Source organism: Labeo rohita, chromosome 23 (assembly GCF_022985175.1).
Source record: "Labeo rohita strain BAU-BD-2019 chromosome 23, IGBB_LRoh.1.0, whole genome shotgun sequence".
NCBI classification, from domain to species: Eukaryota; Metazoa; Chordata; class Actinopteri; order Cypriniformes; family Cyprinidae; genus Labeo; species Labeo rohita.
In genome coordinates, this window is record NC_066891.1 from 22,605,397 (window position 1) to 22,632,582 (window position 27,186).

Genomic DNA, 27,186 nt, shown 5'->3' on the forward strand with positions numbered 1-27,186 from the left:
CATAAGAGAAATGAATTCATAGCTATTCTTGACAGAAAAGCATTAAAAAGACCAAAGATTTGTCTCATGAAGACTTTATTTTTCTTACAGATATCATCTCTGCTTATTCTTTTGTATTTACAGTATGTAAACAAGAGAGTCCACAAGACAAGAGAAAAAAGAAACATGCCCACAATATGTATAATCTTTTCCTTCACTCCTCTAGATTTTTGCTCATTTTTGTTTATTTGTTTGACAAGAAACCTTTCATGGGTGAAGGATATTAAAGAATTAAATCTTTCCAAAAAACGTAGTGACAATCCATTAGTACTAACAATCATATTCCATAAGTTTTTGACCTTGTACAAACACGCTCTTCATTTGATAAAATGAACTTGACTCTTTCAGAGGCACTTCTAAGTGCATCTTTCACATTAAAAGAAAAAAATGATATCGTTCAAACACATTTTGTTGAAGTTTACAAAAGTCGATATGTATAAAAAAAAAAAAAAAAAAAAAAAGGACAACAGTTTTACAACAGTTGCATATTTTATGTCAAAGGGTGTTTCTGTCTTTGTACTATACAAGTCACAAATTCAAATACGAAATGTACGTAGAAATGAATCAAACTTTTATAGGCCTAATGTTGCGTTGGATGTAGTGAACAGGAAGTGACATCATGTCATGATCACACTGAACAAGAAACAGTCTGTTTGAAATGAGTCAAGGTCCTTTGGTGTTAACATCTGACTCTCTTTGAATGGCACCGTCCGCACAATAAAAAAAAGATCTCACACTCGGGTTATGAGACGGCCACGGAGGAGCTGCCTTTAGTGTTGTCTGTGGAAGGGGAGGGTCCTCGGTTTGCGGGTGATGTTCTTTCTCCGGTTGGTGAAGGCTGGGTTTTTGGGGACTGTCCTACAGGTTTTCCAGCTCCTTCCGAACTGGCTTCTGCTTCAGTTTCCTGCTGAGATGCTGTGGCTGAGGAGATAAAATTAAGACGATTGCTATTGAGTAACAAATGCAAAAGAAAACACTAATACTAATACTAGCTTACTACATACTGAATAAAGTACAGCATATACTTAGTTTTTCCATTTAAAAAATATGTACACTGCCGTTCAAAAGTTTGGGAACAGTAAGATTTTTAATGTTTTTTTTTTTTTTTAAGTAAGTTAATGCTCATCAAGGTTGCATTTATTTGATAAGAAATCCATAAAAAAGTAATACTGTGAAACATCATTTCAATGTAAAAAAAACAGTTTTCTATGTCAATATATTTTAAAATGTAATTTATTACTGTGATAGAAAAAAAAATTCAGCATCATTACTCCAGTCTTCAGTGTTACATGATTCTTCAGAAATCATTTTAATATGATGAGTTATTATCAGTGTTGGAAAAAGCTGTGCTGATTAATATTTTTGGAACCTTTGATACTTTTTCAGAATTCTTTGAGGAATAAAAAAGTTTAAAAGAACAGCATTTAAAATAGGAATCATTTGTAACAATATAAACTACCAATTAAAAGTCTGTGGTCAGTAAGTTTTTATTCTTTCTGTTTTGAAATGAAGTTAATACTTTTATTCACCAAGGTGTGTTAAATTGATAAAATGTCATAGCAAAGACAAATTATTAGAAAATATTTATATTTTGAATAAATACTGTTCTTTTTAACTTTTCATTTAAATCCTGATAAAAGGATCACAGGTTTAAATAAAAAAATAAAAAAGCAGCACAACTGTTTCCAATATTGATAATAAAAGGAATAAATCAGCATATTAGAATGATTTCTGAAGGATCATGTGACACTGAAGACTGGAGTAATGGCTGAAGAAAATTCAGCTTTGCATCACAGGAATAAATTATATTTTAAAATATATTGAAATAGAAAACCATTATTTTAAACTGTAATAATATTTTACAACATTATTGTTTTTTTCTGTATTTTTGATCAAGTAAATGCAGCCTTAATGAGCATAAGAGAATTCTTAAAAAAAAAACATTAAAAATCGTATTGATCCGAAACTTTTGAACAGCAGTGTAACATTTATAAAACTATATTTTTGTGTTATATTAATTTACAAAAAAACAAAACAAAAAAAACTCCTTTTTTTAACCAACAAACAAACAATTTTTTTTTTACTCTTTTGGAAAGTCATAGAAAATAAGCTATTGTGAAAGGCAAAAGAAATACTATATTTGTTGAAGTTTATAAGTACAAGTAAATAAAATCATAAAAAATGATTGAGCGGCATCCATTTATCATCTTGGAATTAAAAATTGTTATTTTGCATTTTTTATTTAAGTAAAATGTCTTAACATCATTTAAAAAACAAACATTACTTGGTCAGACTATAAAAAGTAAAATAAAACTTAATTACATAATTACACTGCATTACAATGGAAATGAAAATAAAGATAAAGATAAATGAAAATAAGTGCATTGCATTATGTGACAGTATTCTGTGCAGTGTGCTCTGTTGTGTACTGCACTTTTTGCTAAAAATATTCCACGTATACAAAAATGGCATACTGTGCACAGTATACACACTGGAGAAATAGTACAAGTAGTATGTTAGTATGCTATTCTGAACTTAGCCTTTCACATTTGTGGCCTTTGGTGCTAATTTGGGTAATAAAAGTTAGATTCTGGCCTTTAAAATTTCTTAATCCCTGTCTTTTCTTGTCTTCGCTCTTCTAATCTTTTGGTAAAAGTGATACTCTAATGGAAATAAAAGTTCAGAAAGCGGTTTTATATAGCAATGCACTTATTGCACTATAAAGAACGAACCTTTTGCGCGATAGAACGTTTTTATAGAAGTTAAAGATTTTCCACGGAACCATAGATTACGAAAAAAAAATGAAAAAGATAGTACAGAGAAATGGTTACCTGACTGTGTGCAGGATTTCATGTGTTCGGGCCAGTGTGCCTGCTGGCAGGGGTAGTCACAGTAACTTGTGTTCCAGCAGCAGTAGAAAATGGCCTCTTTCTTGCAGTTGGCACACCACTGCTTCTTCTTGGTCTCATCCACCGCCTGCTGTTTCTCCATCTCCATCTGTTTCTTTACCTCTGACACCAGCCGCTCTTTCTCCTGCTCCAGACTCTGCCTCATTTCAGCCATGGTCAGCTCTACAGACACACACAATAGTGATATATTAGTGGTTGAAGCACTGGTTTGGTCATCTAGAACTTGTAGGAAAAGAGTTTAGTGATCTGTTCTCTGTAAATGTTCACTAAATTGCATTGGATAACAAAAGCATCCGCTATCACAAAACCACCATAACACAGTTTTGCAATGCTATTATAGCTCATGATGGAGAGTCACCGAGGTTATGTTTCATCTCCGACAGCTCCTGCTGATGCAACCACTGGAGTTTCTCAATCTCAATCCGCAACCGCCGGATCTGCAATAAAATCCACAGAGAATGTCACCTGAGAGAACCACAACAAAGTATTGCCATTATAGAAATTCAATCGGTCAACCTGCAACCTATAAGTGCCTTGGAAAAGTTTAACCTTTTATAAAATACATATTGAGAAACAGTGTGAATGGGAGAATAAAATCAAGAATTCAGAAATGGCATAAAAGCACAAACCTCTGCAATGGTGTTCCCCGTCGTGCTCTTTGAGAGATCATTGTATATCTCTGTCATTGTTCCCTTGATCACATCCATCATCTGCCATAATGATGGAAAGCACAGACAACAGTCAAATTCATCATTGATTTTAAAATGATTTAGGCACAATTTGAGTAATAGTAGTTCAGCAGTAATTTATGTTAACTATCCAAAAGCCTTCATAATTCATTCCATATCATGAAATTGCATACTGGAATGATATTTTTCTTTTAAAAATTATTTTTCAAATGATTTTATTGAATTACAGCACAGGGATTGCATCTGTGGCCTGAAGTCAAGGCTTTGTGTTTTATAATGTACTATTTTAAAATTTTAGTGCTTGTTGGCGGCGTTTATTTTACTAATGTGCTATTTATTTTAATAGTTTGAACTGTTTTAAATGATAAGAAAATATCTGACTCACCTTAGTGGTGTACTTGGCGATGTCAGCGGCGACGTCAGCAGATGCCGGAGGGGCGAGGAAGTCTCCAGACAGACCAGAAGTTGATGTACCAGAACCCATGTTAACAGGCGAGGTGTCTTTGTGTTGAACTGGTGGTGAAACATGAGAAAAGGATTAATGTCCCAGTGAAACAATGCTATGAATACAAATTGAGCTGTATAATGTTAATCACCATGGACAATAAATGTCTTAACCTTTAGTTTTACTGTTGTTGTTGTTGTTGTTGTTGTCGTAATTGTTATGCCCTACAGTCTCATTGTTAATGTCAGTTATATATATATTTTATTCTCCAGTCTTAAGTGTCATATGATCCTTCAGAAATCATTCTAATATGCTGATTTATTATTAGAATAATCACTGTTGGAAACCATTTTTTTAAACCTGTGATTCTTTTTTTTTTCAGGATTCTTTAATGAATAAGTTAAAAAGAACGGCATTTATTCAAAATATAAATATTTTCTAACAATGTAAATATATGCTATGACATTTTATTAAATTAACACATCCTTGGTGAATAAAACTATTAATTTCTTTCAAAAAAATAAAAATGTACCGACCCCAAACTTTTGAACAGTAGTGTATATTGTTAACCTTTCTATTTTAAATAAATACTGTTCTTTTTAACCTTTTATTGATCAAAGAATCCTGAAAAAAGTATCACAGGTTCCAAAAAATATTAAGCAGTACAACTGTTTCCAACATTGATAATAAATCAGCATATTAGAATGATTTCTGAAGAATCATCTGACACTTCAGACTGGAGTAACAGCTGATAAAAATTCAGCTTTGCATCACAGGAATAAATTATATTTTAAAGTTTATTAAAATAAAAACCATTATTTTATATGGTCAGAAAATATATATGACAATATAATATTATCTTATATATTTTATATATTTTGATAATATAATTTTTTTTAATATTACTTTTTTATTAAATCTAAAAACAGATTTTAAACGGACTATTTCAGATCAGTGATTTTCATCTAGCGGTATTTGTCTAGATCTGAAAAAAATGCTATATTTATATTCCCATAATAATTAAGTTATATTCCCACAATAAATAAAAAAATGTATACATGTTATAGTTTAAAAATGGTAATAAAATATGACAAGAACTCAAGAGTTAAACTGTGTCAGAACAAATTCATCTTGATAAATGTCAGACAACTTTGATAAAAAGGTATGTAACAAAACATGGTCTGGTCAAAGTGTCAAATCAAATTTATGGTTCCAAATGTTTATCAATTTTACTGGTAGTCCACTGTATGAACATTTTTTGGGTATAATATGTCACAGTTCATTTTATTTTGCTATACTCACTTGACCCTGGACCACACGGTAGCATGGGTATATTTGTAATCAATAGCCAAAAATACATTGTATGGGTCAAAATGATCAATTTTTCTTTTATGCCAAAAATCATTAGGATATTAAGTCCAAGATAATTTTCTATGAAGATATCTTAAATTTCCTACTGCAAATATATCAAAACTTAATTTTTGATTAGTAATATGCATTGCTGAGAACTTCATTTGGAAACTTTAAAGGCAATTTTCTCAATATTTAGACTTTTTTTGCACCGTCAAATTCCAGATTTAGTTAAAACAGTTAGTTTACTTTAGAAAAAGTTGTATCTCGGACAAATATTGTCCTATCCAAACAAACCATACATCGATGGAAAGCTTATTTATTGAAAGATGATTTCCAAAAATGACTAGTTTTGTGGTCCAGGGTCACAAATTAGTGTTCTGCACCCACTAGTTAATAAAAAAAAAAAAAATCAGAAATTATATCTGGGCTCTGAATAATTTTTGGTTTGACTGTATGTGTGCGTGTTCTTATTTTTGCTACTTTTTGTGTGTGTAAAACTTTAAAACTTCTGCACTGAGAATTGTTCATTTACCTTTAACGGACTGTCTGGTCTGGTAGCGTGTGCTGGAGTTGTTGGCTGAGCTCTGGGGCTGAGCTTGGCTCTGCGCCACTATCTGAGGAACCGTTTCACCTTGTTGTTGCTGTCTCTGCACCTTCTGACTTGACGTATGTAATTTACCCCCAGCCGGGTTCCAGGTCGCAGGCCTCTGCGCCGGCTGTGCGCTCTCCTTGGGCAGCAGAGGGCGCTGTTTTTTCACCACATTGGATGCGACTGGGACTGTAGACACAGGTTGAACAGCCGAGGTGGAGGTGGCTTGAGCAGTAGATGCAGTTGCAGCTGTGGCTGGAGGCTTGATGGCAGATGCGGTTGCATCTTTTGGACCAGGATTGATGGTAGATGAAGTGTTATCTGTGGATGAAGAAGCTGATATGCTGGTAGATGCAGAAGCTTTACCTAAACAATGGGGAAAAAAGAAAGATTCAGATTAGAAATAAAAACATATCTCTATATTTTACAGAAATAAAATCCAAATGATTAGGTATCTACCATCTGTTTTAATGCCTGTCTGATCTTTAGTTGTGGAGATGGGGGCTAAAGGGGTCTCTCGCTTGGCTTTCTTCTTTTCCCTCCCACCTGGTTCTTCACCGAGGTCTATCACCAGCTCCCGCTCGGAGTCTGAGTCCACTTCGTGCTCTGATCCAGCAGGTCGAACGTCCTGCCCAGGCTGTGACTTCTCCTTCTGGGTCTGCTGCAGGGGTTTGCTCTTCTCCTGGGAGTCTTTCTCCACACCACCGCTTGACTTCTCTTTGGTCTGGGGCTCTGTGGATTTCTTGTCTCCACCTGGTGTTCCTCCAGTGGTTGGCGGGGCAGCATCTTGGTCTTGTCCTTGAGCAGATGGAGGTCTGGGTCTCTTTTTGGAGTCTTTGTGGACACTGTTGTTGTGGTTAGTGTTCTTGGGCTTCTGTTCATCCTCAGACATGTCTTCGCTGTCGCTGGAGTCAGATTTGTCAGAGTCATCCGTGTCACTGTGCTCAACACAGTCATCTGAGATTTCATTGATTCCTGTGGATAGAGAAAGAGGCCATTTTCAGTTCTACATTTTAAACACTGCATAAGCTCAAAAGCATGGTTTCAGACATACAACACCATTCAAAAGTCTGGGCTTCGTAAGGTTTTCCCACATTTTTTTATGGCGTCTCTTATGCTCACCTAGCCTCTATTTATTGGATCAAAAATAATTGTAATATTGTGAAATATTATTAGAAAGAACAGATTTGTATTCCCTGTGTGTACAAGATTACTAGTAATGCATCAACCATAACTCTTGAAGCAAGATGCACACTAATCACCAATAAGTGAAGCAGAAATCTAGGCAATGTTTGCAGGTGACCTACATAACTTTAGCTTATAGCAGGCAGCTAATTAAATTGCTTAAGCATAAAAACAGTAGTGATGTTTTTTTCTGATAAGGAAAGGACGTAAAGGACGTTCCCCTTGTACACACAGGGAATACAAATCTGTTCTTTCTAATAATATTTCACAATATTACAATTCTTTTGATCAAATAAAGAGATCAATAGTCAATAGATCAATAGATCAAATAAATAAATAAATAGTGTTTTTTCTGATAAGACAATAAAACTACACAAAAACCCAGATAGATTGGATTATCATTCACAATGCTTTATGGGAGACACAAGTGTAGTTTATTGCCTCATAAAAAGCATGTTAAAGCTGTGCAAAGTGTAGAATTAGAGAACTGGTTCCCTTTCAGTTCATAAGTTGGAATTTGAACTTAGTTGTTTACAACCATAAACTGGAATATGAACTGGAATAAAAGGAAGAGGAATTAACTGAATTGCAAAGTAATTTAAAAGCATAGTTCACCCAAAAAAAAATTAACACCCTCAAGCCATCCTAGGTGTACATTACTTTTTTCTTTCAGACAAATGCAATTGGAGTTGTATTAACAAATGTCCTGGCTCTTCCAGGCTTTATAATGGCAGTGGATGGCTGTTGATTTTTTGAAGTCCAATAAGGTGCATCCATCCATCATAAAAAACTACTCCACACGGCTCTGTGGGGTTAATAAAGGCCTGTCATACGTGCATTCACGAAAGAGCGGCGTTGACAGATGACGTAGGACATAGGCAAACATGGTGAAGGATGCTGAAGTTAGCGGAAGCTACAGATTGCATTTATAAAATTTTACATATGGATATTTTTCTTACACAAATGCACCGATTCACTTCTGAAGGCCTTTATTAACCCATTAGAGCCATGTGGAGCACTTTTTATGATGGATGGATGAAATTTATTGGACTTCAAAATATAAACAGCCATTCACTGCCATTATAAAGCATGTGAAATTTTCGGAACCCCTTGCAGAATCTGTGAATCATAGAAAATGCATGTTGTTTTTTATTTAGTATTGTCCTGAGTATGATATTTGATATATGATATGTCCTGAGTATAACATAAAAGATGTTTACATGTAGTCCACAAGACAAAAAATAGCTAAAAATTATTAAAATAACCCTCTTTAAAAGTTTTGGTGACGTGTTTGGATGATCTACAATGTTTTTTTTGTTTTGTGATGGTTGTTTATGAGTCCCTTGTTTGTTCTGAACAGTACTGTTCTTCAGAAAAATCCTTCCAGAAAAATCCGTCCTGCAGATTCTTTGAAATTCCCTTTCCAGCAATGACTGTATGATTTTGAGATCCATCTTTTCACACTGGGGACAACTGAGGGACTCAAACACAACTATTAAAAAAAAGGTTTAAACGCTCCCTGATGCTCCAGAAGGAAACAAGGTGCATTAAGAACCGGGGGTGAGAACTTTTGAACAGCATGAAGATTCCAAATTTTTCTTATTTTGTTGAAGTATATATTTTTTTAAATTTAGTACTGCCCTTTGGAAGCAACAGAAGATACTAGCAGGTTTCCCGCAAGACAAATTAAGTACAATTTACCTTGATCTTCAAATTCAAAAAGCTTTCACCCCTCGGATTTACGAAAACAGTCGTAGATCATCCAGGTAACTACACATACAGTATTAAGAGCCAAGGATTCCCAAACTTTTGAAGGGGGTTATTTCAATAATTTTTAGCTATTTAATAATATTTAGCTATCTTTTTGTCTTGTGGAATATATGAAAACATCTTTTATGTAAAATATCCTACTCGGACAGTACTAAATAAAAAATAACATGCATTTTGTATGATCTCTCTTATTTTGTTAAAATTATTCACATTTTTACAGATTCTGCAAGGGGTTCCCAAACTTTCGCATGCCACTGTAACTCTGATTGCATTCATCTAAAAGAAGAAAGTCATATACACCTAAGATGGCTTGAAGGTGAGTAAATCATGGGGTAATTTTCATTTTTGGGTGAACTATCCCTTTAAGGGAATTTAATGGCATTCTGGGAAATTAAGATTTCTTCTACCCTGGTCTATTAATCTGTTTATCCATCTGTATTTTGAATATTGCTTGATATCAAATACTGTAATGTTGTGATCTCAAAGAAGGCTACTTTGGTTCAAGAACTTTATGATATTCATATGGAGCAAATAAATGTGAAAACACTTCCGAAACCAAGGTTGGATGTTCACTGTTTGAGGTCTATTGTTAATCATCATTTGTGTGTGTTCATGTGTTCATTACCCAGCTGAGCCTTGCAGCTCTCTATAGTTTTGTCCAAACTCCTAGTTGTTTTTTTGGGAGAAGTGAGGAGAACCGAAGTCCCTTGCTGCTGCTGTTGTTGTTGTACAGTCTCACTCAACTCCTTCAGGTCCATTTCAGCTTTACTGCGATCTGAGGAAATACAACCAGTTCAAATATTCAACAAACGAGAGAAATAAAGGATCAGAGTGCAGTGGTCATTTCAGCGGGCCTCAAGTTGATTTGAGACTCACCCAGATTTAAGTTGAGGATCCCTCCCGTGCCCGAACTCCTTTCCTGTTTAACCGGCGTGGGTATTATAGGCTTGGGGCTGTTGCTTGTCTTTAGAGATGCAGGGGACGCTGTGGGCAAAACTTTAAAACTTTAATCACCCTTTATTATTTGTAAAACAAAACATGTGCATTTTAAAAGCAATAAATCTAATTAATCACCTGTATAATCCATTGAGTCTTCACCGCCGCTATAGTGACTCGATGACACTCTCGCCCCTCGTTCGTCCTGCTCCAGGTCGGACCCCGTGTGGACTGAGGAGTTGGTGCTCATTGGCGATCTGGGCACGTCTGTCACAGAGATCCGCCGTCCTGCCCCTCCAGACATCACTGTTTTACCCAAGAGCATCTTGGGAGATGCAGTCATGTCGAAGTTGAACTTGACTTTGTCCTGTTTCTCAGGCTTCACCGTGCCTTTTTTAGGGTTATTAGGGTCCTGAAGCATTTGGAACTGGTTGTTGGGTGTGTAAGGTGTCCGGAACGGGGCGTAGTTGAACACGCCGTACTTCTTGCGCACGTTTTCCACATAGACCTCCATTTCTTGCATCGCGCTGTTAAAGATGCTTTTGGTCTTCTTCACAGAGAAGGGGATCTCCTTGGACATGAGGTAACAGTTGTTTATGGGTACCCACGCTCTGAAATGCAAATAAACAGAAACGTACATATTTTAATACATTTAAAAAATGATGTATGACAGCAAAATATCATGATAACACTGATACTGTTGTAAATATAACAAATCCTTGATTGGAATGTATGAAAGAACTCTCTTATGCTCAAAGTTCCATTTATTTCATCAAAAATACAAAAAAGAATTATAATATTACATTTTAATTTAAAAGAACAGTTTTCTATTTTAATATACTTTTAAATAAAATCTATTTCTGTGTTGCAAAGCTGAATTTTCAGCATAACTACTTCAGTCTTCAGTGTCACATGATCCTTCATCATTCTGCATTAATTTCTTTCAAACAAAGAAAGAAAAGATTTACTGACCCCAAACTTTGAATGGTAGTGTATATTGTTACAAACGATTTCTGTTAAGCAACACAATATTTATAATAAATCAGCATATTAGAATGATTTCTGAAGAATCATGTGACACTGAAGACTGGAGTAATGATTCTGAAAATTCAGCTTTGATTATAGGAATAAATTACATTTCAAAATATATTAAAATAAAAAAGCACTATTTTAATATTTCACAATATTACTAATATTTTAAACGTATTTTCAATCAAATAAACACAGTCTTGATGAGCAGAAGAAACTTCTTTAAAAAAACATTAATAATCTTACTGATCCCAAAACTTTTGAACGGCAGTGTACATCTAGATATAGACGAACAAAATGCTTAACTTAAAATTTTAAAAACATTTTTCATGATATTCTTGAGAGTTATGCATTTTTTTCCTGAATATTTTGTCTGAAATTAATCAATTATTTGTTTTTCATTTTACCAATACAATAACAGTAATATTAACCCATTTTAAAATGTAAAAGACTTAACTAAACACACTGTAACAATTATACAATGGTAACCAAATTGGAAATTAGAACTGGAAATCTATTTGCTACTATGTTTAAATCAGAGATGCTATTAAAACTTTAGGCAAATTATGTTCAATCTGATTTGCGGGATGTTATTGTTTTTATATTCTTAAATTCTGTAAATATTCAATATATTAAGTTAATACAAGATTAACAGGCTCACCTGTCATGCTGGCCAAAGAACCGTGCGTCCACCTGACCGTCCTTGTCTCTCAAGGCTTTTGCGGGCCAGAAGGGAAAACCTTTCAGTTTGGCCCACACCAAAGGATGAGGCTGAGACTACATGAAAACAACAAACATGACCATTACCCTCCAATGAAATACAGCCCACATATTTACCTTTATGATACTTAAAAAAAATGACTAGTAAAATGACTAATTGACATTTTATGTAATTTTATAAAACGATTATCCTCTTACACAAGGTTCGCAGAACCAGTTGTCCCTCTTCTGACAGGCGGACAGGTAGCACTCCGGACAAACCTCAATTTCATTCATCTGTGGATGATTAATAGATACTGTAATTATTTTCTGTTACCACCTTATTTATACAATTACACATATACTACTGTTAACAAATTTGGGGCTGGTAGGATTTTCTTTCCTTTTTTTCCTTTTGGAAAGAAATTAATACTTTTATTCAGTAAGGATGCATTCATTTAATCAAAACTGACAGTAATTACATCTATGCTGTTACAAAAGTTTTTTTTTTTTTAAATAAATGTGCATCTTTTGAACTTCATGATAGAAGCCTGAAAAAAAGTGGATCAGTTTTCACAAAAATATTAAGCAGCACAAATGTTTGTGAACATTAATAATAATAAAAAATGTTTCTTGAGCAGCAAATCATCATATTAGAATGATTTCTGAAGGATCATGACAGTGAAACTGGAGTAATGATACTGAAAATTCAGCTTTGCCATTAGAGAAATAAATTACATTGTAAAATAATTAAAATATCGTACAAATAATCTTACAGACCCCAAACTTTTGAGCAGTAATATTTGGTTTATACGTAACATGTATTATGTATTGTAAGGATAATAAAGTACTCACTTCATGTTCACAGATCTTGACAATAACTTTAGCAGTTGCAGTTAGCTTATGGTTTCCTGAAAAAGACCCATTGAAACTTCATGAATGTACAGATATGAGTCAAGATACACGCACACTGATTTCACAGACCAGCACTAACCTCCATTATAAATGATACAGTTGTGTAGAATCCATTTCACGTCGGCCAAAAATGCTTCTGTGCAACCGTACATTTTCTTCTTGATATTCTACAGACACACATACTTCTCAGTTACAGTATTTTTTACCTTTAGGCACATAACCTTAAAAACTAAACAAAAAAAAAACACATTTAACAAAAATATGTTTATTATTTAACCCACCTTCTCTAGAGTGCACAGATCCATGGGGTGAAATATGTACTCGGCATAATCCGGGTGCTGTTCAAGTGACACCGGCTTCTGAAATGGTTCGGTCTGCAAGATAAATCATTCATAATGACGCACCTCAAGGGTTGAATCAACGCAACCTAATCACGTAAAAACCAAGACCACCAAAATTAAACTCTGGAATGACTAAAATTGTAAGAGAGGATAATGTTATAATTGACTCACCCCTGGCTGTTTCATTTTCTGCAAAGCGAACTTCAGCAGGTAGGACAGCTGCTCCAGGTTAAGCATGGTCATAGCTTTACTCTGAGTCTCTATGCATTCAGCCACTGTTATTTTCTGGATAGAGAGTGAAATGACTGTACTATATTCATAAATCACACACACATACAATTCATAATCATTTATGTGCTTTGAAACATTTTCTTGATTGCATTACAGTCTATTTAACTTGACATAATAAGATGTATTAAACTAAATTCTTTCTACTGTTGCCAAGAATAAACAATTGCTGCAAATTAGGAGTGTAAAAATACATTGATGCTGTTTTCAATTGTAAACATATGAACTGTACCAGAATAAATTCATTTGTGAACAAATTTTAGATATCACAATGTATGACAAGATTTGGTAAAAAACAAGTAACGTTAAGTTAAGTGTCAGAGCACATATAGCTACAGCCCTACATTGCTAATTCAACCTGTGTAACTGGTTTCTGAATGATCTAGTTCATTCTAGTCCAAACAAAAGCTTAAAACTCTTAAGTAAGGAGTAGTAAAGCACCTGTTTGTCTCCAAAACATAGTGAGCTTGTGCTACTGCCTAGACGGCATCCTAATTGTTATCGAAACTCATATGGCAGATAAAAATAGCGGTCACGCAAAGCACTTTGAATATTCGCCTCAGTGATTGTAGATTGACGTTAGTTTGATGCTAAGCTAAAAACACAGCACTGATACGTGATAAAACGGGAAGCATAAAGATATAAAACACGTTCAAATATTGGGTAAAATAGCCAATTTAATTATACCGGTAAACTACTTATCGTATATCGTATATTATACCAACTTACTACTTATCGTACTGAATGAAATGTTAATTTATAATGAACATTTATTGTGACTTGTCTGCTATTTTGGATTAGACGTTCTCCACAAAAGATACTGTGATATTTTGGTAAAAATGTCAGTTTCTTTTGTGGAGAACGTCTACAAAATTTTTCTTTAAAGGGATAGTTCAACATTACCCTTCGGGAACACAAAAGATATTTTGAAGAATGTCGGGAATCAAAAGTATTCAAGCCCTCCGACTTAGACACCGAGACAATTCTCAAAATATCCTTTATATTCCACAGCTCATGCAGTTTTATTGTTATTTTAGTATTATTTACATAGGTTTATAATATTTATTAATATTTAGATTTTTTTTTTTTTTTAAGTCTTCTAAATCATTTAATTTCAGTTTAAGTTTTAGTCATTTTGTTATGCTTTTGTCATGTGTATTAGTTTTGAGTTTTTTTTATATTTCTATATAGCTAGTAATTTTTAACACTTTGCACTTGTTTATTTTAGTTGTTCAGGCATAATTTTAAATTTTTATTTTTAAGTTTAAGATTTTCATTCAATATTTATATTTTATTTTCAGCTTTATTTCAGTAAGTTTTGGGGGGTTTATATTTTTATATAGCTAGTAATTTTAATACTTTGCACTTGTTTTATTTGACTTAGCTGCTAAGGCAAAACGTTACATTTTACTTTTTCAGTTTAAGATTTTTATTCAATATTTATATTTTATTTCAGCTTTATTTAAATTAACCAAAAAAAAAAAAAAAAACAAAAAAGAGATCGTTTTAAAATTCTGTCATTAATTACTCACCCTCATGTTCTTCCAAACCCATAAGAACTTTGTTTATCTTTGGAACACAAATTAAGATATTTTTGATAAAATCCAAAAGCTTTCTAACCCTGCACAGACAGCAATGCAACTGAAACGCTCCCAGGCAGAGAAAGGTAGTAAGGACATTGTTAAAACAGTCCATTTGACATCAGTGGTTCAACTGCACTGTAAAAAACAATTTGTTGAGTCAACTTAAAATAATTTGTAACCTGGCTGCCTTAAATTTTAAGTTCAGTCAACTCAAAAAAAGTTTATTCAACTTGAAATGTTAAATTATACTAAGTGACAACTTAAAATTAAGGCAGCTGGGTTACTTGCCCGTCTGTTAAGTTTAGCAAACTCAAATATCTAAGTTGTTACTTAGTACAACTTAACATTTCAAGTTGAATAAACTTATTTGAGTTGACTGAACTTAAAATTTTAAGGCAGCAGGGTAACAAATTATTTTAAGATGACTCAACAAATTGTGTTTTTCATTTTTTACAGTGTGTGTTATAAAGCTATGAGAATACAAAAAAATAACTTTATTTAATGATTTCTTCTCTTTGAGGGAAAGTCTCTGCTGTATGTGTTGAGACTGTAAGAGAAGAAATTGTTATTGTTTTTGTTGCGCACAAAAAGTTTTCTTGCAACGTTTCAATTGCACTGCTGTCTATGCAGGGTCAGAAAGCTCTTGGATTTCATCAAACATACCTTAAAATGTGTTCTGAAGACGAACAAAATTCTTACGGGTTTCGAACGACATTAGGGTGAGTAATTAATGACAGAATTCTCATTTTTGGGTTAACTATCCTTTAAACAAGACAATACAGTTTCGTAATTGACATGAAGGAGAATAAATTAGCAATTTTATTTTTAGGTAAACTATCCCTTTAAGTCTTTTATTACTTTTTGAAACAAGTAGGCAGCTCAGTAGGTTTTGGAACAGGTCTTAAGTTTTCATATGACCGGTAAACTGCCAGAAGGACAGTCCCATAACGTGACTAATCCAGACACAGCCGACATTCACAGTCCTCAGTACCTCGCATTCTGGACAGAACCAGTCGCCCTCAGGCTCTGCAGCCAGTTTGAGGCACTTGGCGTGGTAGACGCGCGGGCAGAGCTCACAGCAGAGCACCTGGCCCTCGCGGTGACACACCCAGCAGTAGAAGTCATTCCTCCCGTCCTGCGGTACAACATCAACAGGGTCTGTGGTGAGTGCGGGCTGCTTGACATAGTAAAAGGGACCATGTCTTAGCTCACACTGAAATGCAGGCAAGAGAGACAGGGCAAGGGGTCAAATCACAAGCCACAACACTCGCAGGGGAAACGTAGCAAGGCACTGCAATAAATGAAGCACGGACAGGTAAGCAGTCACATGACCACTGGGTCAAAAGCGACACACTGGGAGGACACTGTAGGATTTCACATTTCCGTAAACACACTTCACAACTCGTGTGTGATCTGAGAAACACATGGTGTCTGAGATCAAGTGTGTTTCACCAGGATTTGAACGAAATCCTAAATTACCATCAGATGCCAAATACAGATTAGCAGGATGAAGAGATAGTGGTAAAATATACTTTAGACCAAGTTGTCATTTAACATAAATATATTAAACAATCCACAAAAAAGGATAGCTAATTAGTTTTTAAATACCTGATAAAAAGAAATCAATTAATATAAATTCACTTAGTATTTTTTTTAAATAAGACCAGTAAGCAAATCCACACTTGGCATCTTTCATTAAACATTATTCATATGCATTGCAACACACCACCACAAAGACAGCACAGCATTCAATAAAATCAGTGCACTTGATTTTTAGCTGTAATTAAGTGAACTTACAGTAGGCCCAAAAAGAAGCATTTGGACACTTGCATACCCTTTTAAAAAGGTGTCATCTGCAAACAAATGATTAGTAACGAAAGCTAGAGCTTTTCTCAGAACGGACTTCCTTTCAAGCTATTTTTTCAGTGGCTTTAACCAGCTGGTAACCACAGGTGCAGTTCGTTACATTAAGTATATATCACTACCGTTCAAAAGTTGAGAGTCAGTAAGATTTGTTTTATGATTTAATACTAAATATTCTATTTTTATCTAATGCAATGACATAAATTCATCAAAGGTATACACTACCAGTCAAACTTTTTGAACAGCAAGATTTTTTTTCAGTTTTTTTTGAAGAAGTCTCTCTGCTCACCAAGCCTGTATTTATTTGATCCAAAATATAGCAAAAACAGTACAATTTTTAAATGTTTTTACTATTTAAAATACCTGTTTTCTATTTAAATATATTTTAAAATGTAATTTATTAAATTCCTGTTATTTCAAAGCTGATTTTTTTGTTTTTAGTTTATTTTAGAATATTCTGATTTGCTGGTCAAAAAACATTATTATGTTGAAAACAGCTGAGTAGATTTTTTTCTGGTTTCTCTGATGAATAAAAAGTTCAAAAGAACAACATTTATCTAAAATAGAAATCTTCTGTAAAAATATAAATGTCTATATCATCACTTTTGATCAATTTAAAGCATCCTTGCTAAATAAAACTAATAATTTCTATAATTTCTCCCCCTCCAAATAAAAAAAAAACTTTGATTAGTATATTGTATAATGTTTCAAAAGATTTTTATTTCAGATAAAAGCTGATTGTTGGATCTTACTACTCATCACAGGATCCTAAAAAATGTACGCAGCTGTTTTAAGTATTGATAATGATAATAATAAAAGTTTCTTGAACAGAAAATCAGCATATTAGAATGATTTCTGAAGGATCATGTGACACTGAAGACTAGAGTGATGATGCTGAAAATTCAGCTTTGATCACAGGAATAAATTACATTTTAAAATATATTCAAATAGAAAGCAGGTATTTTAAATAGTAAAAATATTTCAATATATATGTTTTTGCTGTATTTTGGATCAAATAAATGCAGGCTTGGTAAGCAGAAGAGATTTCTTTAAAAAACAAAAACATTAAAAATCTTACAGTTTAAAAGCTTTTGACTGGTAGTGTAGTTTCCCCCCCAAAATTAAATTTCTGTGTTCATTCCAAAACAGTATGACGTTATTTCTTATGTGGAACAGAAAGAAATGTCTTTTTGTCCAAATTTTGTCCAATATCGTTTGGACCCCATTTACTCTCATTATATGGATAAAAACAAGGAAATAATATTTGGAATGACGTGAAGGTGAATAAATGACAGAATTTTTGTTTAGGGGGGAAATATATCCCTTTAACTATGCCTGTAGTGTCCAAATGCTTTTTGAAGCCATCCTGTAGCATACAGGACAGAAATCCCCACAAGGGGTCGACTTTGTTCATGCAAATCAGTAAAAGCATTTGGCCCTTTCAGTGACCAGTGTTTTATCATTAAAAACTGCACATTGAATGGAAATTAAAATCAAACACACATATTTACAAGCCACAATCAATCCTGATTATTTCGATTGGCCGTTTGAATAGAAAAATGCAAGAAAATGTCAAAAGGACACAGGAAGAGACAAGAGCTTGACTAACAAACCAAAGGTTTTGGATACTACACGTTTTTAAATTCATCTGAGCAAGATATGTCAGCTTAAACCAGTTAAAATTCAACAAAAGGACATCAGGAAGCCAACGAGGGAACATACTTGGTCTTTATTGTTGCTGACTAAACCCGGTTTCTTCTTTTTCTTTATGGGACTGGGTGACGTGTCAGAGGGAGAGTGTCCGTTTGAGGAATGTGGAGGACTGGGTGCTTTCCTCTTCTGCACAGCCAGCGCCTGCTCCGCTGATCCTAGATCAGGGACTGCTGATGAAAGAACCACAGCTGCTTTATTATGCAAAGCCACATGGATAATACAACACCTCACCCAGATGGGCCTGTGATTGTGACCTTTCAAAGCATCAACAACACAAACCACCATCGACCTCCGCATGCACAAAGAGGCTTGTCTTTTATGCACATCCTTAAGAATAAAACAAAAGACGTGGTATCAAACGTCTGACTAACCTACTAACACAGCAACAACCAGTCGGCATAATGAAAGAGAAAATTAGGTTGCACGCCACTCTGATGTGGTTCAGATTAAAAGCGTGACTTGCTTTTTATTTATTTCAGCTGAAGAATTGTACACAATCTGGATCTATTTTTAGAGTCTGTTACATAAGATTGCACGAACAAAAGAGTCGCAAAGAAAAAAATACCTTTGGGTGGCACGGACACCTCCATCCCATCAACAGCATCAGACTCCGTCTTTACTTCCTCCACAGCCAAACTAAATGAAGTAGAGAGAGAGAGCAAAAGAAAACGCTGGAATAAGACACTGAAATCTCATGAGGTCTCCCCCTGAGATAAAAGACTTGGGTGATGTAATCTAATCTCCAGAGTTATGCTGTTGTTGTTCATAGCAATCGTCCTCCATTCCACATATGAAGCAGATTTACTTTGTGCTAGGGGACCCTTGCATGAGTATATTGCTTTGTCTGTGCTGTAACCAATCATGGGCCTACAGAGTGAATTTACAAGATGACATTAAGCAGTTTAACCTTACGAGGGGAAAGTCGTCTGATCGAGACGTGCGAGGAGTAAACTAACTCTCTCTTGGTGTCTAGTAATAGATCAGCACCTCCTTCAAATTAAGCAAACATGTTCATGGGGAATACCGCCGTGAATAGGTCCACTCTCACAAGGGATTTACGGAGCAGACGTCTGCTGAGCACCAGAGAGTGTCTTTAATTCAGTCTCATTAGTCTACTTCTTGTCTGAGAGGATTTGGCCCCGTCCGAGTTCACGCATAATCTGTGCTAAAATACTGTCAGCTACTGACATGGATACGTTCAAAATGTGGCCTACAAAGCATTAAATTTACATTAGGCTGTCAAGCTGACATTAATTTTAATAGTATGCTTTGCATGCCAGTAAAAACAAATGAAATGATATGACTAATAAAGGAAAAAGATGTTAAAACGAAACACTGCCTAATTTCGAAACCCAATACGCAATGTGCAAAAAGATAATTTCCTTCATTAAAGATGCAGGCCTCAAAAAAGACCCGTACCATCACATAGTCCCCTAACCAGTCACTAATCAAAGCACCCTACTGAAAGAAACACCATTACAAAAAAAGTTTCCACTACAAATACCATACAAACCATTAACTTTTAACCATTAAAACCATTAAAAAATGCTTTTCTGTAGTGTGTTTTGGAACATGTTCCATTAGGAATTATTGGTTTTCAACAAGCCACCAACAGAAGGCGACCAGTTACCAGTAGAAACACACAGGGTCCATTACAGTTTCCATTAAAACCAATACATAACCAGTAAACAATAGCAAATTCTGTAATGGTTTCTATTGTGTTTTTTAGCAGGGTTGGAAGTTCTAAAGGGGGAATTTTCTGCAACAAACGTTATCAAAAAAGAGGTCAAAAATCAATTTCTGTTGACTTAAACATTAGCGACCATTGACGGCGCAAATAAACAGCAACAAACAATAACAGCGATTTGCCACATGATACATTTGAATACTACCGCTAAATAGAAACGTGTAGAAACCAACAGCTCAGAGATTCAAAGATCTTCAGCGATTGAATCATTGTAAGCATAAATGCCATTTGACCAACCACGTACATTATATTCGTTGCATGGGTCAAATTTGTGTGCCGTCGCACCTAGTAGCCCCACTCACAATGAAATATCATTTGGCAGATGAAAATTTAGGTAATTCGCAGTTCAGAATTTTACATTGCATTGTTGCATTGCTGCATTGCTCTTGGCATATGAAAATTTAGGTAATTTGCAGTTCAGTTCACAGTTCGCAGTTCGCAGTTCAGAATTTTACATTGCATTGTTGCATTGCTCTTGGTATATGAAGGCCTTTAGTACGAGCTGCTGAAAAGCTACTATTTATGCATATATTTCTTATTTTGCAATTAATATGTCCAACAGTTTTGTGAACCAGTGAGAATTCAGTGGACAAGGCTAGCCAAAACAAATTTGCCAAAATCAAGTCTTACACGATCAATGTGACAATTTTAGGGCTGCAACGATTCCTTGATTGTATTCGAGTATTCGATTTAAAAAATCCTCGATTGCATTTTGCCTGTCAAATAATCGGCAAAATAACGGAAGTGGCGCATTACACATATTAAACCAATTTAAAAATCATAAAACATAGTGCTGTTAAGAATTCACAAACGTTACAATTGAAATAGAAAAATAAATATATGCGACGCAGGTTTAATATGTGCACTTTAATTAATTTACATGCATGTAGTTTATGTAGGTTTTAAAGCCTATTGTTCATTCACTTAAGTCTATTTTATTACTACAACTTTTTTTTATTATAATTATCCGATGACTCGATTAATCGCTGGAAAAATCGCTAGACTACTCGATTACCAAAATAATCGTTAGTGACAGCCCTAGACAATTTTAAGGAAAACATTTGATCTTAACATTATCATCTGATCAAATGTAACAAAATAGATGTAAAACATCTGGCGAGAATTTAATCTGATCAGAAACATTTAACAGTTAAGAACAGTTAATAAAAATGAACTGATAAGCTGAAGTATTAAACAACAACAACAACAACAGCAACTAAAAAGGTAACTACTTAACACTCAACCACACGTATCTTGACCACAATGAGGGCTTATTTACCCTATACAGGGGAAACCCACTACGGTCAATCAATCGACTAAAACCTTCTCAACCGCAAGGGTAGGATGGAAATAACGGGTACCAAAGAGAAGCTGGTAAATGACAGGTGAAAGAGAGGAGGCGGTACAAGGCCAACGACACAAACAAAATCCTACAACGACGAGGCCTTGATCCCAGTCTTTGTGCAAAAGAAAAGACCAGAAAAGATTAGAAGCTGGCAACGGTTCTCCATTACATGAGGTCAGGATTAGGACCGGCGTTGAGAACGAGCACGATTGAGAGGATTGATCATCAGGCCACAATGAGGCCTTAGTCTTTTACTAATTCTCATTGACGGGGCCACGGCTTGACATCGTAGAAAAAAAAAATCCATGTACTTCCACTGTTTAGATATTCAAGGAATCATCAAATAAATCCAAAATGGCACATAATCCTCCGTGGCGATAAATAAAACTCACCTTTGTCACAAGAAAATATTCCAGGTTGTTTGTAAAAATGATAAATAATTTGCCGTGTCAGAAACGACTGTAATGACATTAATCTGGAAAAAGAATATCCGTTAAATAAGACATGCAATGTCTGAGGTGGGAAATGCACATCTAAGCGTGCAGCCGAGGGCCTGAGGGCTCTCCATTTTGGACTTTAATGCGAGGCTGAAAGGAGCCACATGGATGTTATGTCACATTAGGGCCACGTCACGTCAAAAACTCCCATCCACCAGGCCTCTCTTTTCCTGCTGGCTTCAGAAAGGTCAAACAATGTCAGGCCAACTGCGTGGCTACAAATCCATATCTCTACACTGAAATCAAAGAAACAGGAAGTCCTGAAGCTCCTCCAGTGATGAGAAAGAAAACCACGGCTCTGCAAGCAAACCGGCCTCCAAAACTAGGTCTTCTAGAACAATCTGAGGTCCTCGCAAACAGACCAAATAAAGAGAAAGGCGGCTGTGAATGTGGAGATAACTGGTCAGAGAGTGAGCCGAGGTCTTTTTTTCTCTCTTCGCAGGAAATGAGAGTGCCTCCCTTCCCCCACCGCTCTGCTCGAGCTCCCCTTCCCCCCTCCCTCTAGGCCAGAGACGCGGGCTCTGGCACGTCCATGGCACAGGAGCTTACAGTAAACAGGGAGAACGAGAGAAACCCGTGCATATAGGTCAGTCTCAAGAGCCACGGCTGAGAAAAACAAGTGAAGCGGTAATGCACTTGAGTATCAACATGCAAACAAACGTTTTGCCTTTCAGACAAGGCAAACCTTTTCCCCAGATTGTACTCTTGGGTTGTTAAAAAGAGCAGCTTTGTGGTTCATGGCCACTTCGCAAATCATTTCAAGGGCAAGCAGTGAGGCTTTTTTTAAGCACACGTTTGTTTCCTGTCACAGATCTCGACGTTGATACTGTTTGACTTTCTCCCTTGCTCTTAGCTGACAAAATAGCCTTGTCAGACCAGTACCGGTCATTTCCTCCGAATGGCACGAAGCCAATCACCGCAATCCTTTATAATGTTGTTTCCTTGACAAGAATCCCAATCGCAGTGGCATAATCTCCCTGGGAACACACAAAACTTGAGCTGTACCGTACTGACGTAAAACCCTCCAGTCATTTTCCCATATACAAAGATCTAGCCGCCTGTATTGTGAGTGCAATTAAATTAATCGCTCATAATTATTGTAATTTGTTGTTGATAAACAGGTGAAATACGATACGTATCGGATGGGATTTTTTGAAACGCAGCCATAAATATCATTAGAAAGGCCAAGGATCCGTTGGGAATGCGGCAGGAGGCTTTTGGTCCCGTGTGGTTTGCTCACACTTGTTTTGTCTTGGGGAGCAGCTGTGTGTGTATGTGTGCCTGCGCACAATTTTATTGTTAACTTCACCATAAATCTCTGAAAAAAACTTGGAGATGAATAATATGTAAATTTCATCCAATAGTCTTCTTAAAAGTGCTGTTTTACACCATCTATGACAAGAATCTGTTTTGTTTTTACATCATTTGAGGTTAAAAAGCAACTGAATTTAACATTTTACATTCAGATTTCAAAATATTTCAGCGCCGATATTACTGACTTCACAATAAAGCAATGGAAAATACATCTGCTTATAAAGAAAACGAAAGTCGACAATAATTCTGATGAACTCTGTGGCTTTTTGCATGTGGCTGTCTGCGGGCATGCATGCTAATTAAAGGCCTGAAGAAAAATAATTTCCCTTTTTCCTTATAAAGTTAATGCATGATTTGTATGAAGCTGATAAAATCCCTATGCAAGAATAATCCATGCTTGAGCTGCATATGCAGCTGAAAAAATGGCGTCTCAGACTATTATTAAACTCAGACCAATTATTTTCATATGGATAAGGTGTTCAAAATCAGCACAAAAATAGCTTTACCACCAACTAAATGAAGAATGACATCCATCCTGAAGCTAAAACTATAACCTGAAAATATCAAGCCTCTGAAAATTGTGCATGAAATGGAATATATATATATATAAATGCTTCGAATTCAACTCTCCGCCCCTCATTGGTAGTTCACGTCCTGAATTACCCATGCTGCCCCGGTGTAAAATGACCACAGCTGGGGCTCTGAGCTCTCTAATAAGGCCCTAACAGATGCCTCCATTTTCTGTGGCGTGGCTTGTGACACAAACAGACAATGGGACAGGCAATCAGCTTACAAAAGTACATCACCCGAGCACCCCACCCCCCTGATCCTCCACCCCCTACGTGGGGCAGATCATCAGAGGGCCCTAGATATCCAGAAATGACAGTCACTGAGCTGTTTGTCAGTACAGCAATGAGTGATAGCTGACTTGGTCTGCCATGTAACCATGTGACCGAGCAGCACACGGGCCAAAGCTCAGGAGAGCGAGAGGGAGAAAGCCTGACCCCCCCTTCTCTGGCCCTCTCCCCCACCTCCTTCCTCCTCTGCCCTGTTTTTCTGAGGCACAGGCCTTTGCTAGGCCTCCCCAGTCAGTGGAGAATCAAATCTGCAATTCACAGTGTTAGCAGTGGATGAAAACAGTACAATGACAAGAAAGGACAGACGTAAGAAAACATCAGGCTTACCTCTGTGGATGCATGGCTGAAACAGTGTAATGTCAATACTTATAAAACATGGAGGACAGCCTCAGCCTTTAGACAAGGGAGGGCTCTCCTCTCCACACTCAGAGCTCAGGCCTGTCTGATCAGAGCAGGGCCGTGACTGGCTGCCCTCCCACTAGCAGGATGTAAGGCCTCGTCTGATTGGCCGAAGCGCTTCCTGAGTAATTATCTTTGTTCGGCACTGGCAGGATCAGCAGTGAGTGCGGGAAAGAGCACAGAGGAGAGGGAGAGAGAGAACTAGGCCTCACTCGCACAAAATGCACGCTTGTTTGCGCAGAGCCGCTGCGAAACGGCAGCTAAATGTCTTTTAGCCGTGGATGCGGTGGAAATTCGATGGGATTTCGCATTGAAAGTCTTTTGTTTGTCTCGAGTCCGTGTGGAGCCGTAGGCCTTTGTTTAATCCCTCCCCCCACCGGAGCCGGTTGAGAAATAAGAGACACTCCTTTAGTGAAAATGAGCCTTGAGCAAAAATAGTGCAGTCACCATAGCTTCCTGTGCTTGCACTGCAACTGATTCATGAGCGATATGTAAAGCAGATATGATATTCAACCTAAAATGAGAAAAACACAATGTACTATACCACTATTGTGCCTGTAATCAGTGCAAATCCAAATGAAATACACTTGGATACTGTGTAATGAGTAAACAAAACAGATGGCATTAACTAAAACCTGAAGCACTAAAAAACCCCAAATCATTATATTCAACATAAACTGTTTTCTAGAAAAAGCACATATCGTGAAAAACACATTTGACTATATTCACAAAGTAGAAGAGCTAGACATATGCCACAAATTCATAACAATATTGGTGCTGCTAAAGTAAAAATCTCTGAATTGTTACTCCATGAAGACAATGTTACATTTTAAAGTTACTTTTTTTAGATATATATTAGTAGGAACGTGTTTAGGCCTTTCTAGCAAAAGCTTCCACTAGGCCGCAAACAGCGCCGTCTGCTCTGTGACACTTACATAACACTGACATCTACTGGACAGACAAGGAACAGACAAATCACCATAGGACTATGTTCAAAACTGCTAGGTGAAAGCTTATCAAGAGAAAATCTGTCTGCAACAGCAGTGTTACTGTTTAACTAATACTATTAAATATTTATTTTCCGGCAATTAAAGTTGAAATAAAATAAAACATACATATTGCAAAAAAGGTCAATTTTGCTTTGGAAATCAGTGAGTTTAAGTTACATTACTGAAATTACTAAAAGTAAATCTGAAGTAAAACTACATAACCAGTCAAAAGTTTTTGAACAGTAAGATTTTTAATGTTTTTTAAATAAGTCTTTTCAGCTCAACAAGCCTGAATTTATTTGATCCAAAGTACAGCAAAAACAGTTAAATTGTGAAATATTTACAATATTTTAATATCTATTTAAAATAACTGCTTTCTCTTTGAATATATTTTAAAATGTCTTTATCATCACTTTTCATCAATTTAAAGCATCCTTAAATAAATGCATTCATTTCTGTAATTTCTTTAAAAAATAAAACACACACACACATATATATACTGACTCCAAGCTTTTGAATGGTATAGAGTTTAATGTTACAAAAGCTTTTTATTTCAGATAAATGCTGATTTTTTGGATCTAATTTTTCTATTCATCAAATAATAATAAAAAAATACTAAATTTAAATATTGATAATAATAATAATAAATGTTTCTCGAACAGCAAATCAGCATATTAGAATGACTTCTGAAGGATCATGTGACACTGAAGACTGTAGTGATGATGCTGAAAATTTAGCTTTGCATCACAGAAGTAAATTACATTTTAAAATATATTCAAATAGAAAGCAGTTATTTTAAATAGAAAAAAATATTTCACAATATTACAGCTTTTGCTGTATTTTGGATAAAATAATTGGAGGCTTGGTGAGCAGAAGAAACTTCTTTAAAAACATCAAAAATGCTTACTGTTTAAAACCTTCTGACTGGCAATGTATATAGAAAATACATACAATAATAAAATGGAAAAATAAAATGAAATAAAAAAATATGAAAAACTTTGAAAATAATACATTTTGCATTGGCAGGTTATTTAAATAAAAACGGTTCTTGTTTACTAAAAACTAAAACTGAAATAAAAAGACATATATATATATGAAGAGTTCAAATGCAAAACCAGCTAAATCCATCTGACGTCTTTCTTTAAAAAATGCATTTTTATCAGGCTCAGATGTATAGGTTTCTATGTAAGTACCAGTACTCCTGATTGGGCTGAGGCTGGTATTTTAGCGAGTTGAAGAAAAGGTATTTGATGGACGTATAATATGTGTCGAAAGCATTCACCGTATCATTGTCTAATTTTTGTCCAAGATGGCTTTTAGCTGGTTTTGCACCTGAACTCTTCATATATATATATATATAAATATATAAAACTTACAGAATGAAAAACTAGGACATACTAATAGCTAAATATTAAAAATAAAAGCTTCTTCAAAATATGAACAAATAATATAAAAGTATATAAATAATGCTAAAACAGCAGGTCTGCAAGTCTATTACTATTTTTTAAATGATTATGTACTTTTTAAATTTTGATTAATTTCAGATCGTGTATGTGACTGTGTAAATGTGTATATAAGTTCTACTTATATAACCACACTTTCAGTCTCTCTCTCTTTAAAAAAAAGGGCAAGGCATTTCACGTGATATGGAGAACCACAAAAAAAAGAGACCTGATAAGGAAAAAAAAAAAA

General features: G+C 35.3%; 1 protein-coding gene across 6 annotated transcripts; it reads right to left on the reverse strand.

Annotated features, from left to right (window-relative positions):
* Positions 1–52: 52 nt before the first annotated feature.
* On the reverse strand, positions 53–24,616 carry prkcbp1l (protein kinase C binding protein 1, like). 6 transcript variants are annotated; one of them, XM_051097412.1, is made up of 20 exons: positions 24,434–24,616; positions 18,912–18,982; positions 18,356–18,513; positions 15,762–15,983; positions 13,071–13,184; positions 12,840–12,932; positions 12,638–12,725; positions 12,499–12,554; positions 11,863–11,940; positions 11,606–11,721; positions 10,054–10,526; positions 9,856–9,963; positions 9,605–9,754; positions 6,484–6,999; positions 5,968–6,390; positions 4,023–4,150; positions 3,578–3,658; positions 3,307–3,385; positions 2,871–3,110; positions 53–960 (listed from the first exon to the last, which is right to left on the reverse strand). In XM_051097412.1, the coding sequence occupies exons 1-20, from the start codon at positions 24,445–24,447 to the stop codon at positions 782–784; spliced, it is 3,387 nt and encodes a 1,128-aa protein (XP_050953369.1). In that variant the 5' UTR covers positions 24,448–24,616; the 3' UTR covers positions 53–781. The 6 variants fall into 6 exon arrangements, with proteins under 6 accessions (XP_050953369.1, XP_050953368.1, XP_050953373.1 ...); XM_051097411.1 differs by having other exon boundaries at positions 18,356–18,516; positions 24,434–24,614; XM_051097416.1 differs by having other exon boundaries at positions 15,762–15,905; positions 24,434–24,610.
* Positions 24,617–27,186: the final 2,570 nt, after the last annotated feature.